Raw genomic sequence first — 15,087 nt, 5'->3', positions numbered from 1 at the left:
TCAAATCTAGTGTGATTCAAATGCTACCATCTTTTTATGGACTTGCAAATGAAGAGCCTTATAAGCACTTAGATAAGTTTTTAAAGGTGTCCTCCATGGTTAAAAGTCAAAACCTTTCAGTTGATGCTTTAAGGTTACTTCTTTTCCTATTCTCCCTTAAAGATAAAGCTATGCATTGGCTTCATTTTTTGGACAATGTTAAAATTTCTAATTGGGCAAAAATGCAACAGGAGTTCCTTAAAAAGTTCTTCCCCATTAGCCATACCAATAGCATTAGGAGAGTGATAACGAGTTTCTCCCAAAAAGAAGGAGAACAATTTCATGAGGCCTGGGAAAGACTAAAAGAATTACTTAGAAAGTGCCCCCACCATGCTATTTCTAAATGGCAATTGGCTCAATGCTTTTATGATGGCCTTAGAGACCGACATAGGCAAATGGTTGATTCTTCTTGTGGTGGGACTTTCATGCACAGGAATGAGAATGAGGGATGGGAACTTTTTGAGACCTTTAGTGAAAACTCCCAACACCATGCTTCAGCAGCTAGGACTGAGATTCCATCCATTGGGCAACCAAAGATGAGTGGTCTCTATGAGATCAATCCTACCATTGAGATGAGCACTAAGGTTGACTTGCTATCAAAGAAATTGGACCATCTCTTATCATTAGGACAACAAACCCCATCTCCACTTCCTACAAGTTCCTCTCCACCTAATCAGATTGAAGCATGTGCTTTATGTTCTAGCCTATTCCATTATTTCACCGATTGCTATTTGGCTACATAATACCCTGAGTTTGTTAAGGAGCATAAACATTTTGTCCAAGGAGTCCCTAAATTGGGCAATGATCCATATTCCAATACCTACAACCCAGGATGGCGAAACCACCCCAATTTGTCATGGCGAAACTCAATGCCCAATCCCTCTAATCAAATAGGGTCAACATCTTCAATGCATTTTTAAGCTCAAATAGGGATGAAGAGTGCTTTGCGATTAACTTTATTGATGAAGTAGTGGTTGATTATATTCCAAACATGCTTATTGATGATCCCCTACAACATTACTTGCCATTTGGGGAATCTAACCTAAATTTGAGGAAGTCAACACATTGTTGGACTCTTCCACTTCTTTGGAGAAGTCACCATTCACATTTAGATTTGAGCCTCCACCTCCATTGGCTGCATCTCACTGAGTTTGGCTGAAGACTCTAAACTTAGCGCTTTATAGGAGGCAACCCATTTGTTTAGATGTTATTTCTTGTTCTTTTTTTTCTCTTTTCTTTGTTTGTGGTTAGGTTTTATTGTTGCGTGCTCTATCATGATTTCAAACATCGGGTTAACTCTTTCCTCTATTTGCTTCTAACATTTCTTTTATATATCTTGCATGCACTGAGGTCATGGCAAAATTTAAGTGTGGGGGGGTGTCAACTCGAGTAAGACTTGTTGATAGTTGGTAGAGCATTGTCAAAAAGATGAAAAGTGCCCAATTTTTTTTGGCTTTGGTAAGATACATATTTTAATTCTTTGATTAGATACAAAATGAGAGTTTAAGTGTTTTAGAAATCCCATCAGATGTAATGGACACCCTCTTGAGAGAATAGTAATGGGTTTTACATTTTGAGACTGAGGTTGAATCGGAAAATAGGAACTCCAAGTAGTCCAAAAGGTTTGACCATCTAGTTATCTTGTATTGCCTTGTGCTTATGGTGACAAGTTGAGAATGATTATAGATTATTTAAATGTGAAGTGAATTGAAGTATAATGTGAAAGAAAAAAAAAAAAGAATCTGCTGAAGTTTAAAGTTTAGACCTCCTCCTTAGTGACCGGGTCTCGGTGTCACCAACATCGTGCCTCATGTCAAACAATTGGGGTGTCTTTGGTCCAGTCTTGGCATGTAGCCTAGTTGGCTTGAGTAAGTAAGTTCGAGGGGTATTCTACACCTAATCCCTTAAGGCCATCTAGATTGAAAGCGGCTGACCCAACACTCGTTACATAGGCCATCTAGAAAGCTTAAAAGGCAAGACATTGCACGGACTAGAACTGCGACCATTAAAGAAAGAATTGAAGTAATGTGTTTATAAAGGTGAAATGTCTAAGATGGTAAATATTGCTTAGATTTTGAGTTCTTGGTATTATTTGGTTTAGTCTTATCTGAGGGTGAACTGGTAGACTGGGAATAAGAGGAGACTTCTCAATTGAATTGCTTGCCTAGAGCTTGATTCAAGAGAGGGTGTAAAGAGCTTAAGTGTGGGGGTGCCTATATTCCCTTCAATCTTTAATGGAATGTCTTTGTCTTGAAATCTATATTTTTACTCTTACTATTGCCAGAATAATTAGAAGAGCACTTAAAGAATTTTGTGTGTATATTCTCTGCAAACACTCATAAGACACAACTCGTCGACTAGGGTAACCTAGGGGTTTAAAGGCTTGTTGCACATGCTAAGTGCAACCGTGATTCCTATGAAAGTGTGTTAGGTTTTTCTATATTTATTTCCCGTATTGCATTTATTGTTTCGTTTTGCTCGAGGACTAGCAAACACTCAAGTGTGGGAGTATTTGATAAGCATGCATTTACCATTATTTGTTTGATTTAATTCCCCATACTTATTTAATTGAAAAGAGCTAATTGAGTATTTTTGTGTATTTTTCAGGAATAAGGTGATTTCGGATGTTAGAGACAATATGGAGTAAAGTTGGCAAATAAATTAGATATTGGTGGATTATAAATCATGGCATTCAATCTTGCTGCCAAAGAAATCATGAAAAGTGAGATCTTATTCAAATTGGAAACAGGTGGAGGTCTAAGGAAAAAAATTGGTAATACATCTGAAAATCGGATAAATAGACATACCTTCAGTATTTTTGGCATATCACTCTCGTATGTGCTTGGATTGTGATGATTCAAGACACTATGGAACGATATTGAAAATATCTAAAACTTTATAGGTTTGAGTTTTCCCGAAATCCGAACGAATAAAGGTCAAATCTACGGGTAAAGAGAGGGGATTCATTGTGTGCGGGAGACATAAAAGAGTAGCCAGCCAAAGAGAAGAAAAGAAGACGGCGCACGCGGCTCTCATCTCTCTCATTGCTGAAGAAGATGACCACATCTCTCTCTCTCTCTCCCTATGTTTCATCTTTATTTTTCTTATGATCTTTGTGATAATGAGTAGCTAGTTCCTTTTCTTTGGGATATAGATGAACCATGTTGATTTCATTAATTTCATTGTTCTATCTCTTCTAGTTGATTGTGTTTGAGTTTGGCCAAAGATGTTCTATAGCTCAGTGAACTAAGCGTGCCAAGCTTCCGCGAAGGACGATAGTCTTGCGAAGATAGGGCATATCTAGGAAGACCATCCATAATTTACTTTGAAGTGTAGAGTTATATAGGTTAGGGAAAAGCATTGGGGATTCGAAATCCCAAAGATCTTCAAATATTCATAGTTTAAGTTTTTGCATTAATTAATAGATTTAGTTTAAATTAGGTTGTGTTAAATTCAATCTTAGTAACTTAGCCTTTTACTTCCCCATAGTTCGACCACGTCCTTTTTGCTTGCTAGATTAGCATAGGATTTTATTTTTGATTGGTTAGCGACACGATCAGAACTAGTTGGTGAAGAGGACAAATGATTGGTGATAGAGAGCAAGGTGTGGGACATCAACATCCCCTTCTCTACATGGCCGCTGGCACAAATACTGGACCTCTTTAAGTCCCAAGTGAGAGCAGAAGGAATGCACCAGGCTGTGAGTTCGACGACATACTATACTGGATTGAGCACTGGATGATCTTGTCCATTCTCTGTTATTAGGAGTGCACTGCTGTTAAGAAGGACAAGTGCATGCTTCAATCTGCTAGAGTGATCTCACACATTGATAGCGGAAACCTCCTGCAAGGAGGGCACCAAGACAAGATCTCTCCAATGGAGGCGCACGTCACCTATGCTCTCTACGTCGGCTTTCCGATAGACTTGGCCTACATCGTCCCGAATGCCATGTGCGCAAGGCACACCAAAAAAACAGGACTTGAGCTCATTCTTCTCTATTTTGGGATTCCTTCCTTCATTGTTTCATCCACAAAAACAAGCAATTTCTCCCCCTTTGGACCTCTTAAGAGAAAAACAAACTTGCCCATCCATAAACCACATGGGATAACTCAAGTAATGGGCCATCCCCTACTTGGAGGGAAACCCAAGCCAAACAAAATCATCTTAACCTTCTATTTAACAAGTTAATATATTCACTAAAACAAACAAATAAAATATTGAACATGTCTCGTACCAAAAAATATACTAAGTATGTGTAAGGCTTCTTCTATACAATAGTTGAATGATCATTCCGTGGACATTTAGATCTTTCTTCCGTGTGTGGTTCTATATTGGGGTAATCCCCTAATTGCCAGATTGGTGACCTACTTTGCACCATAGAGGACCTAGTCTCTAAATTCATCAACAATAACGGAAAATTTAACACCATTATGTGGTGACCTTCCAGCAGTGTAGCGGATCCAAGTTCCTAAATTTATCATCTGGACATAAAGCCTGACCATAGACCAACATAAATCCTTTTATTTTTTTTTTCTTTACAAAAAATAAATAAAACATCTTTATGAAAAGGGGATAAAAAGGATTACAAAGAAAAATAAACACTCAAACTGGCAACAACAACTCCCCCAGTACACCCATCGCTCACCAGTTCCTTATCAAGTGGTATACTCAGTTGAGGGAGAATCCCCTGACCAAGAACCTACATTAAGAAATTATTCCACTCACTCAAAAAGAGAGAGAAAACAAACTGCGAAACAACATAACCAAACTAACAAGCCAAAGAACCACATATTACCTACTCTCTTTTTTTTCCTCTCATTCTTTTTCCTAAAGAAAAGGTCAGCCGATCCTTATTTGAATGTGGATTTCTTACCGCATAGTTAATATTAACAAGAACAGTGAGTTAAGATCTCTCTCGCTAAATTCACGTGTATAGCCCAAATATGGATGGAAATTCAGAGCATAAATATCAACTCCCTCCCACAAGCGTTACAACTTGAACGGAGTCCACTAGACATCTGTTGGAGTTCGTATCAACCAAACCTCTCGTCCCAAGCAAGGTCTCTAAGGCTCTGTCTGATCCTTGTTTATGATCCTAGCTCGTTTGCCTTTCTCACTTTTCTTTGAGTCTTTATTTTCTTAGGAGAAATCAACGATGGATTCGGGCAGGCTTCTTATTTTAATATGTTTACTAGGCTTCCTTCTATGGGTGGCTAAAGCTAGAACTATTGAGACTCGACTTCTCAAATCAAAACATAAAAATGGAACCTCGAAAGGTGAAACTCCGACTGGAACGCCATCACCAACATCTGTACCGAGAGATGCTTCCGGGCCGCCACCAGGTGATGATTCACAGGGTACAGTGTTTGATGTCACCAAGTATGGAGCAGTTGGCGACAGGAAAACTAATAATAATAAGGCCTTCCTTAATGCATGGGCCGCTGCATGTAAATCTACTGAACCATCCAGCCTTTTGGTCCCAAAAGGTGACTACTTTCTTACTTCAATCATGTTTAGTGGTCCTTGTGGAAACAAGAAATCTCCTCGTGTTGAGATAAGCGGCAAATTAATAGCTCCAACTTCCTCGGGATCTACCGAGTCATGGATCACATTTGATAGTCTAAACGAGCTGGACATCACTGGGTCCGGAACTGGATCTCTGGATGGTCAAGGAGAAGCCTCTTGGGGCAGTAGTTGTGATCACAATAGCAATTCAAACTGCAAAATGGCTGAATCAGTGAGTTATTGTATTTTTACATGGAAACAATTGGATCCTTAATATTTGTTTCCCTTCTTGAACTTTCGCTTTTGTTGCAGACCTTGCGCCTTTTTAAAATTACCGGCGGATCATTAAGCGGCATCACTTTAATCAACAGTAAGGCTTTTCACATAGGTATTGTTGAAAGCAGTGACTTTACCGTCCATGATATCAATATCCAAGCCCTCGCGACGAGCCGAAACACCGACGGTGTGCACATCGGGGACTCATCCGGCATCACCGTTACTAACGATAATATTGGAACCGGTGATGATTGTGTTTACATCGGAGACGGTACTTCCAACATTTTAGTCTCCAATGTGAATTGTGGACCAGGTCATGGCATCAGGTAATGACATATTAATCATGCCTAAATACTTTGATAAATCTCCTAGTAATTAGTACATCAGATCTTAAACAATAAAGGGGTGTCAGAGAAAAAGCAACTAGCACAAGCACCCTGAGGCCAAATAGGATTAGATCGGGCATGTATTTGAAGTTAGGTGTGGGCTAGGTTCATCATATATAAAGCATGTGCTTGATATAAATGGGCTTTGATGAGCTTTGTTATTTCCATGATATTATGGGCATTAAAGCTTGGGCTTAGCCCTAGTAGGATGCAATGGGTTTGCAAGTTCCATGACTAAATGGGTGCATGATAATCAAGGTGAACTAGGGGTTGGCAGTTGTTGGGAAAACCCTAGTAGGGTTGGTCTGGGTCAAGTTTACGCTTGGCCCTAGCAGGGGTTCGCAGGGCTAGGTATTAGATTAAGGCTCCTACGGTTGGGTTAAATCTGAAAGCCCCCTCCGCCGCCAAAAAAAAAGAAACAAGAAAAGGAGGGATGATGAAAATTGTTTCAAACGGCTTTCTCCAAGTTTTGTTCTTTGTTTTGCAGCTTGGGAAGCCTTGGGAGATATCAAAATGAAAAGGAAGTGAACGGTATCACAGTGAAGAGTTGTACTTTTACTGGAACTGACAATGGCGTCCGGATCAAAACATGGCCAGCATCAGAAGACAACAAAGTTTCTAATGTTATATTTGAGGATCTTATCATGAAAAATGTGAAAAACCCCATCATCATCAACCAAGAATATTGTGACAAGAACCAGTGTGACTCCTCGGTAAGTTCGATGAGCCCAACGAGTAAAATAATGTGACATCAACAAAATACTACCCAATTTGATTGTACAGAGTCATTGACAATCTCTCTCCAAGCACAATTAGCACTTTGTTAGAATCACTCTCTTTTCATCATGTTAATACATATACGCTTCCCACCCAATAAGACTTCGTGTGTGAGCTCACCTTGTCTAGGTTGGCATAAGTATGTTCGTCTAACCATCCCCTTTTGTGTTTGATAGAAGGGAGGTAGGTTGATCAGGTCATAGGAGAGGATCCTGATTGCTCTACCTCGTCTTTTTCACTTGAAGGCTGGTAATTATATATTGGCTTTGTAAACCTTGTCTCTAAGATTACTAATGGCATTTATTAACCCTACCCAATGCACAGCCTTCTCGTGTGAAGCTCACAGACATTCTTTTCAAGAACATCAAGGGTACATCTGCCACCAAGGAAGCAATTGCCCTCATATGTAGTGAAGCCGTACCATGCGAAGGAGTACAGCTCGTTGATATTGATTTGACATCAAGTGATGGTGACAGCACCTCTGTTTGTGAGAATGCAAAAGGGGTTGCCTCGGGTGTTCAAATGCCAAGTCCGTGTTTTTGAGTCCATTCAATTTGGATTCTCGTACATCTATGTACTTGGCTTCTAATGAATTGCTTTTAAAGAGTGATTCCTCAAGCTGGAGTATCTAGTTGTGTTTGGTTCAAGTACCTCAGCAAAGGAGAAACTGTGGAAGGAGAAAAGCATTTGACACCTTCTCCATTAAAACATAACTACCTTCCTATATTACTACTTCTCTTTGACTTGATTCAAAGTTCAATATATTGAAATTTAATTTCTTACTAAATATTCAATCTTTGATGGTCAATTTGTCTGGTTGCAAGGAAATTGAAGGAAGGGAAAGGAAATTTATATACTTAAAAAAACAAATTTTCTAATAATTCATATTCATAACTCTAAGAAACAATATAAATAACATCAAATAATTTAGAAGTTGATTATTAGATTTCACTTTACTTTGCACCCGATCAGCTTCGATTTCCAGAAGTAAATCATATTAACATGCTACTTTTATAAACGCATGAACTCATGGAGGATGATTACATTTTTATTCCTAGAATACCCTCAATTACTCGCCAAAAGGGTTTGGTTACTTATGTAAAAAATTGTTATTGTACTTGCTCATTAATTAGTCTTTTACTCTAATTATATATTAATATTAATTGCAATGAATCTCCTCCATTAAAACCCAACTTATGATCTTCTTGATATTCATGCATAAATCGCAACTGTCTCAAATCCCATTAGAGAATTAAATCTATTAAAAATACCTCTAAGCGTCGCTATGGCATTACGAATATATCCACTCGTTTATTTATAGAAAAGGGAAAAGAAAAATATATTTCATTTGCAATTTAGTATTAATTGTAATTAATTATCTCCACTAAGCACAACCTCTTGATATTCATGCTAAGAATCAACCATTTCAATTCTCATACGAACTACATATACTATAATAGTCGTAATAAAGAAAAACATTGTACGAAAATGCCACTACCAAATGAAATCAAGTGAATTAATCATCTCCACTAAAGCCCAACCTCTTGATATTCATGCTTAGAATCAACCATCTCAAGTCTCATACGAACTCCATATACTACAGTAGCTGTCATAAAAAAAAATTGTATGAAAATGCCACTACCAAATGAAATCAAGTGATCAACACACCTATAATTATTCAAAAACCAACAAAAACTCACTTGCATTGCATGTAGTACTTTACTAGTTATACAAAGTGTGTGTATTCCTATTTCATGGAAAATTTTAACTTCATGAATTTAACCTCTATTTTAATTTAAATACCTTTATTTTCTTATTACCTATCATTTATTTACCTATTATTTTCTTTTCATTTTTTTGGTCACATATTCTTGGTAATTTATTTACTACCTTTTAAAAAAATATCTTCAAAGTAATTTTGTGCCTCCTCCACAATTTCAAAAAGAAATCCTTATTGGAAATTTAGTTAACTTTCTTTTCTTTTCTTTTCCGAAGAAATCTTCTCCTAAATTTTATTAAACTCGAATAATGTGTGAGGATAGAGAAGCTCCGAGGGACACGGGGGCTCCAAGAGAATCTGTGTTCCAATGTTTGAACCATCCTGAGGAGGCAGGTAATGGAGGTGCTGGTGGTGGGGAAGGGAAGAAGTCATATGCTGGTGTTGTGGGAAAAATCCAAGGTTCCCTAACATTGACTCTCTCCCATCTCCTGTGCATATTGGTTCTTATCGGAGAACTATGATACCCCAACAGAAGTATGATGAATTGCAAAGCATCCAATTTCATTGTTCATTGATCAAGAGATCCAATCTTCGACTTACTTCTATGGATGTGTAGTGAGATCTAGCGAGGAAATCCTGAAAATTAAGTTCTGGGGTGGACTAACATTTGTTAGAGGTCCCCGCAGTTTGCAAACATATGCCAGTGACAAATTATGGGCAGCAATCCTCTTTGAAGAACTCCATGGAAAAAGACGGGTTTGTGGTTATAAAGGTGGTACCTTCACTACAGCTGAACAGTCATACCATAACAACTTTAGAGAGATCCTTGCTGTCAGAACAGGCATTGAAAATTTTCAGATCCACTTCATTGGTCATACGCTCCAGATTGAAATGGATATGACAACATTCCCCCCACATACTCCAATTCAAGTCAAGGTTGCTTCCAGATTCTCAATTTTTAAAACGGGCGCAATGGTTATGTAAATGGTCATTTACAGTAAAAGATGTCAAAGGCAAACATAAGGTGTCAGCAAATTTCTTATCTAGACCCTTGAAGCCACCCCGGGTATCCAATCTGTCCTCCCTCTCTGTTTCCCATTTACTCTTGGGGTTTCGTCCTCAAGACCACCTCCGAATTCTCCCAATGGCAAATCTCCTTCTGATGACGACATTGGACCTCCTCATCTCTCCAACCTACCTCCACCAATTTATAGTGATATCCGCTGTCGCACTATCATCAGCCGATGCAGAACCACTTATCAAGATAATTTGGCAGTTCTCTTCTCTAAATATGGCATAAGAGATGACTGGTTGAAGTGCCATCCAGCTTTTCCCTACCACACCCAATTCAACATCTTCCATACTTGATCATTCCCCAAAGAATATTACGTGTTCTTCCAAAATCTCTTTGTTGTGCACAAAGTAGCCCTTTTCGTCCCTTGCCATTCCATTACGCGTTACCTTCAACACTGCCTCCAAGATACTCCTCCCACTCTTCCTATTCCACCAGCTTATCAAGGTGCTCTGCATTGTGGAACCTGACTTACCACGAGGAGCTAGATGAGCATGCATTTACCATTATTTATTTGATTTACATTCCCCATACTTGTTTAATTGAAGTGAGCTAATTGGGTATTTTTGTGTATTTCTCAAGAATAAGGTGATTTTGGATATTAGAGATAATATGGAATAAAGTTGGCAAATATATTAGATATTGGTGGATTTTAAATCATGGCATTTAATCTTGCTGCCCAAGAAATCATGAAAAGTGAGATCTTGGTCAAATTGGAAACAGGTGGAATTCTAAGGAATAAAATCGGTAAGAAATCGGAAAATCGGGTAAACAAACAAACCTTCAGTATTTTGGGCATATCTCTTTCGTATGAACTTGGATTGAAGTGATTCAAGATGATATGGAACGATATTGAAAATATCTACAACTTTATAGTTTTGAGTTTTTCCAAAATTCTAACGAATAATGGTAATATCTACGGGTAAAGAGAGGATATTCATTGTGTGTGGGAGATATAAAAGAGAAGCCAGCCACAGAGAATAAAAGAAGACGGCGAACGCGGCTCTCATCTCTCTCATTGCTGAAGAAGAAGACCACATCTCTCTCTCTCTCTCTCTCTCCCTATATTTCATCATTATTTTTCTTATGAACTTTGTGATAATGAGTAGCTAGTTCCTTTTCTTTGGATGTAGATGAACCAAGCTTATTTCATTAATTTCATTGTTCTATCTCTTCTAGTTAATTGTGTTTGAGTTTGACCAAATATGTTTTATAGCTCAGCGGACTAAGCGTGCCAAGCTTCCGCGAAGGACGATAGTCTTGCGAAGATAGGGTATATCTAGGAAGACCATCCCTAATTTACTTTGAAGTGTAGAGTTATATCGGTTAGGGAAAAGCATTGGGGATTCGAAATCCCAAAGATCTTCACATATTCATAGTTTAAGTTTTTGCATTAATTAATAGATTTAGTTTAAATTAGGTTGTGTTAAATTCAATCTTAGTAACTTATGTTTTCTTCTTAGATATAATTGTATTTAGGACTTTTAAATTGTAATATTTGCATTAGATTGGGTTGTTTAGGTTAATTTTTAAAAATCCCATCCCTCAGATCCCACATGTGTAACTTTTGTTCGAAGATCACGTGGATTGCGCTTCAGGTACATCCTAAACTCTCCCTTTTGCTATAGTTATTTTCTTTTAATTTTACTTATTTAGCTTCTTCTTCTTTTTCTTCTTCTGTCTACATGCATGGTCGTCGGTCCCTCTACCCTGAGTTGACTCCACTTGACTTAGAGTTAGAAGAGACTTTGGCCAACCTTAGAAGGCAAAGAACCATGGCAAACTATGAGCCTCCAATGAGGCCCTTGAGTGAGCATTTCATTCCTACGATATATACTCCGGTTTCCTGTATTAAGTTGCCTGAAATAGAGGCGGCTCAATATGAGATCAAATCTAGTGTGATTCAAATGCTACCAACTTTTTGTGGACTTGCCAATGAAGAGCCTTATAAGCACTTAAATAAGTTTTTAGTGGTGTCCTCCATGGTTAAAAGTCAAAACCTTTCAGTTGATGCTTTAAGGTTACTTCTTTTCCTATTCTCCCTTAAAGATAAAGCTATGCATTGGCTTCATTTTTTGGACAATGTTAAAATTTCTAATTGGGCAGAAATGCAACAGGAGTTCCTTAAAAAGTTCTTCCCCATTGGCCGTACCAATAGCATTAGGAGAATGATAACGAGTTTCTCCCAACAAGAAGGAGAACAGTTTCATGAGGCCTGGGAAAGACTAAAAGAATTACTCAGAAAGTGCCCCCACCATGCTATTCCTAAAAAAAATTGGTTCAATGCTTTTATGATGGCCATAGAGACCGACATAGGCAAATGGTTGATTCTTCTTGTGGTGGGACTTTCATGCACAAGAATGAGAATGAGGCATGGGAACTTTTTGAGACCCTTAGTGAAAACTCCCAACACCATGCTTCAGCAGCTAGGACTGAGATTCCATCCATTGGGCAACCAAAGATGAGTGATCTCTATAAGATCAATCCTAGCATTGAGATGAGCACTATGGTTGACTTGCTACCAAAGAATTTGGACCATCTCTTATCATCAAGACAACAAACCCTACAAGTTTCTCTCCACCTAATCAGATTGAAGCATGTGCTTTATGTTCTAGCCTATCCCATTATGTCACCGATTGCTATTTTTCTACACAATACCCTGAGTTTGTTAAGGAGCATATACATTTGGCCCAAGGAGTCTCTAAAATTGGCAATGATCCATATTCCAATACCAACAACCCAGGATGGCGAAACCACTCCAATTTTTCATGGCGAAACTCAATGCCCAATACCTCTAATCAAATAGGGTCATCATCTTTAATGCTTTTTTAAGCTCAAATAGGGATGAAGAGTGCTTTGCGATTAACTTTATTGATGAGGTAGTGGTTGATTATATTCCAAACATGCTTATTGATGATCCCCTACAACATTACTTGCCATTTGGGGAATCTAACCTAAATATTGAGGAAGTCAATACATTGTTGGACTCTTCCACTTCTTTGGAGAAGTCACCATTCACGTTTAGATTTGAGCCTCCACCTCCATTGGCTGCATCACACTCAGTCTGGCTGAAAACTCTAAACTTAGCGCTTTATAGAAGGCAACCCATTTGTTTAGATGTTATTTCTTGTTCTTTTTTTCTTTTTTCTTTGTTTGTGGTTAGGTTTTATTGTTGCGTGCTCTATCATGATTTTAAACATCGGGTAAACTCTTTCCTCTATTTGCTTCTAACTTTTTTTTTATAAATCTTGCATGCACTGAGGTCATGGCAAAATTTAAGTGTGGGGGGGGGGGGTCAACTCGAGTAAGACTTGTTGATAGTTGGTAGAGCATTGTCACAAAGATGAAAAGTGCCCAATTTTTTCTGGCTTTGGTAAGATACATGTTTTAATTCTTTGATTAGATACAAAATGAGAGTTTAAGTGTTTTAGAAATCCCATCAGATGTAATGAACACCCTCTTGAGAGAATAGTAATGGGTTTTACATTTTGAGACTGAGGTTGAATCGGAAAATAGGAACTCCAAGTAGTCCAAAAGGTTTGACCATCTAGTTATCTTGTATTGCCTTGTGTTTATGGTGACAAGTTGAGACCGATTTTAGATTATTTAAATGTGAAGTGAATTGAAGTATAATGTGAAAGAAAAAAAGAAAAAAAAAAAGAATCTGCTGATGTTGAAAGTTTAAGACATCCTCCTTAGTAACCGGGTCTCTGTGTCACCAACATCGTGCCTCACGTCAAACAATTGGGGTGTCTTTGGTCCAGTCTTGGCATGTAGCCTAGTTGGCTTGAGTAAGTAAGTTCGAGGGGTATTCTACACCTAATCCCTTAAGGCCATCTAGATTGAAAGCGGCTGACCCAACACTCGTTACATAGGCCATCTATAAAGCTTAAGAGGTAAGACATTGCACGGACTAGAAATCCACCCTTAAAGAAAGAAGTGAAGTAAAGTGTTTATAAAGGTGAAATGTCTAAGAAGGTAAATATTGCTTAGATTTTGAGTTCTTGGTATTATTTGATACTTAGTTTAGTCTTATCTGAGGGTGAACTGGTAGACTAGGGATAAGAGGAGACTTCTCAATTGAATTGTTTGCCTAGAGCTAGACTCAAGAGAGGGTGTAAAGAGCTTAAGTGTGGGGGTGCCTATATTCCCTTCAATCTTTAATGGAATGTCTTTGTCTTGAAATCTATCTTTTTACTCTTACTATTGCCAGAATAATTAGAAGAGCACTTAAAGAATTTTGTGTGTATATTCTCTGCAAACACTCATAAGACACAACTCGTCCACTAGGGTAACCTAGGGGTTTAAAGGCTTGTTGCACATGCTAAGTGCAACCGTGATTCCTATGAAAGTGTGTTAGGTTTTTCTATATTTATTTCCTGTATTGCATTTATTGTTTCGTTTTGCTCAAGGACTAGCAAACACTCAAGTTTGGGGGTATTTGATAAGCATGCATTTACCATTATTTATTTGATTTAATTCCCCATACTTATTTAATTGAAGAGAGCTAATTGAATATTTTTGTGTATTTTTCAGGAATAAGGTGATTTTGGATATTAGAGATAATATGGAGTAAAGTTTGCAAATATATTAGATATTGGTGGATTTTAAATCATGGCATTCAATCTTGCCGCCCAAGAAATCATGAAAAGTGAGATCTTAGTCAAATTGGAAACAGGTGGAGGTCTAAGGAACAAAATTGGTAATAAATCTGAAAATCGGGTAAATAGACATACCTTCAGTTTGTAGTTTGAGTTTTTCCGAAATCTGAACGAATAAAGGTCAAATCTAAGGGTAAAGTGAGTGGATTCATTGTGTGCGGGAGACATAAAAGAGAAGCCAGCCGAAGAGAAGAAAAGAAGACGGCGAACGCGGCTCTCATCTCTCTCATTGCTGAAGAAGATGACCACATCTCTCTCTCTCTCTCCCTATGTTTCATCTTTATTTTTCTTATGATCTTTGTGATAATGAGTAGCTAGTTCCTTTTCTTTGGGATGTAGATGAACCATGTTGATTTCATTAATTTCATTGTTCTATCTCTTCTAGTTGATTGTGTTTGAGTTTGGCCAAAGATGTTCTATAGCTCAGTGAACTAAGCATGCCAAGCTTCCGCGAAGGACGATAGTCTTGCAAAGATAGGGCATATGTAGGAAGACCATCCCTAATTTACTTTGAAGTGTAGAGTTATATCGGTTAGGGAAAAGCATTGGGGATTCGAAATCCCAAAGATCTTCAAATATTCATAGTTTAAGTTTTTGCATTAATTAATAGATTTAGTTTAAATTAGGTTGTGTTAAATTCAATCTTAGTAA

At 37.9% G+C, this 15,087-nt stretch overlaps 1 protein-coding gene and 2 non-coding genes across 3 annotated transcripts; 1 reads left to right on the top strand and 2 right to left on the bottom strand.

Annotated features, from left to right (window-relative positions):
- Positions 1 to 269: 269 nt before the first annotated feature.
- Positions 270 to 376, bottom strand: LOC149024680 (small nucleolar RNA R71). The gene has a single exon (XR_016171881.1). It is a non-coding gene; the product is annotated as a small nucleolar RNA R71 (small nucleolar RNA).
- A 4,818-nt stretch (positions 377 to 5,194) lies between these two features.
- LOC149024679 (exopolygalacturonase-like) lies at positions 5,195 to 7,526 on the top strand. The gene is made up of 4 exons (XM_089143519.1): positions 5,195 to 5,776; positions 5,857 to 6,146; positions 6,694 to 6,919; positions 7,308 to 7,526. Exons 1-4 carry the CDS (start codon positions 5,195 to 5,197, stop codon positions 7,524 to 7,526), a joined length of 1,317 nt encoding a protein of 438 aa, XP_088999645.1.
- A 4,405-nt stretch (positions 7,527 to 11,931) lies between these two features.
- Positions 11,932 to 12,038, bottom strand: LOC149024678 (small nucleolar RNA R71). Its single transcript, XR_016171898.1, has one exon. It is a non-coding gene; the product is annotated as a small nucleolar RNA R71 (small nucleolar RNA).
- Between the last annotated feature and the right edge of the window lie 3,049 nt (positions 12,039 to 15,087).

The sequence above is a fragment of the Hakea prostrata genome, chromosome 2, assembly GCF_041222555.1.
Source record: "Hakea prostrata isolate BN-2017 chromosome 2, UWA_Hpros_2, whole genome shotgun sequence".
Taxonomy (NCBI): Eukaryota; Viridiplantae; Streptophyta; class Magnoliopsida; order Proteales; family Proteaceae; genus Hakea; species Hakea prostrata.
Note: the sequence above shows the minus strand (reverse complement) of the source record. Positions and strands in the feature narration are given on the sequence as shown.

Coding starts and splice junctions, on each gene's coding strand:
- LOC149024679 (XM_089143519.1), top strand. CDS start 5,195: ATGGATTCGGGCAGGCTTCTTATTTTAATATGTTTACTAGGCTTCCTT. Junction 5,777..5,856: donor ACTGCAAAATGGCTGAATCA/GTGAGTTATTGT, acceptor CTTTTGTTGCAG/ACCTTGCGCCTTTTTAAAAT. Junction 6,147..6,693: donor GGACCAGGTCATGGCATCAG/GTAATGACATAT, acceptor TTTGTTTTGCAG/CTTGGGAAGCCTTGGGAGAT.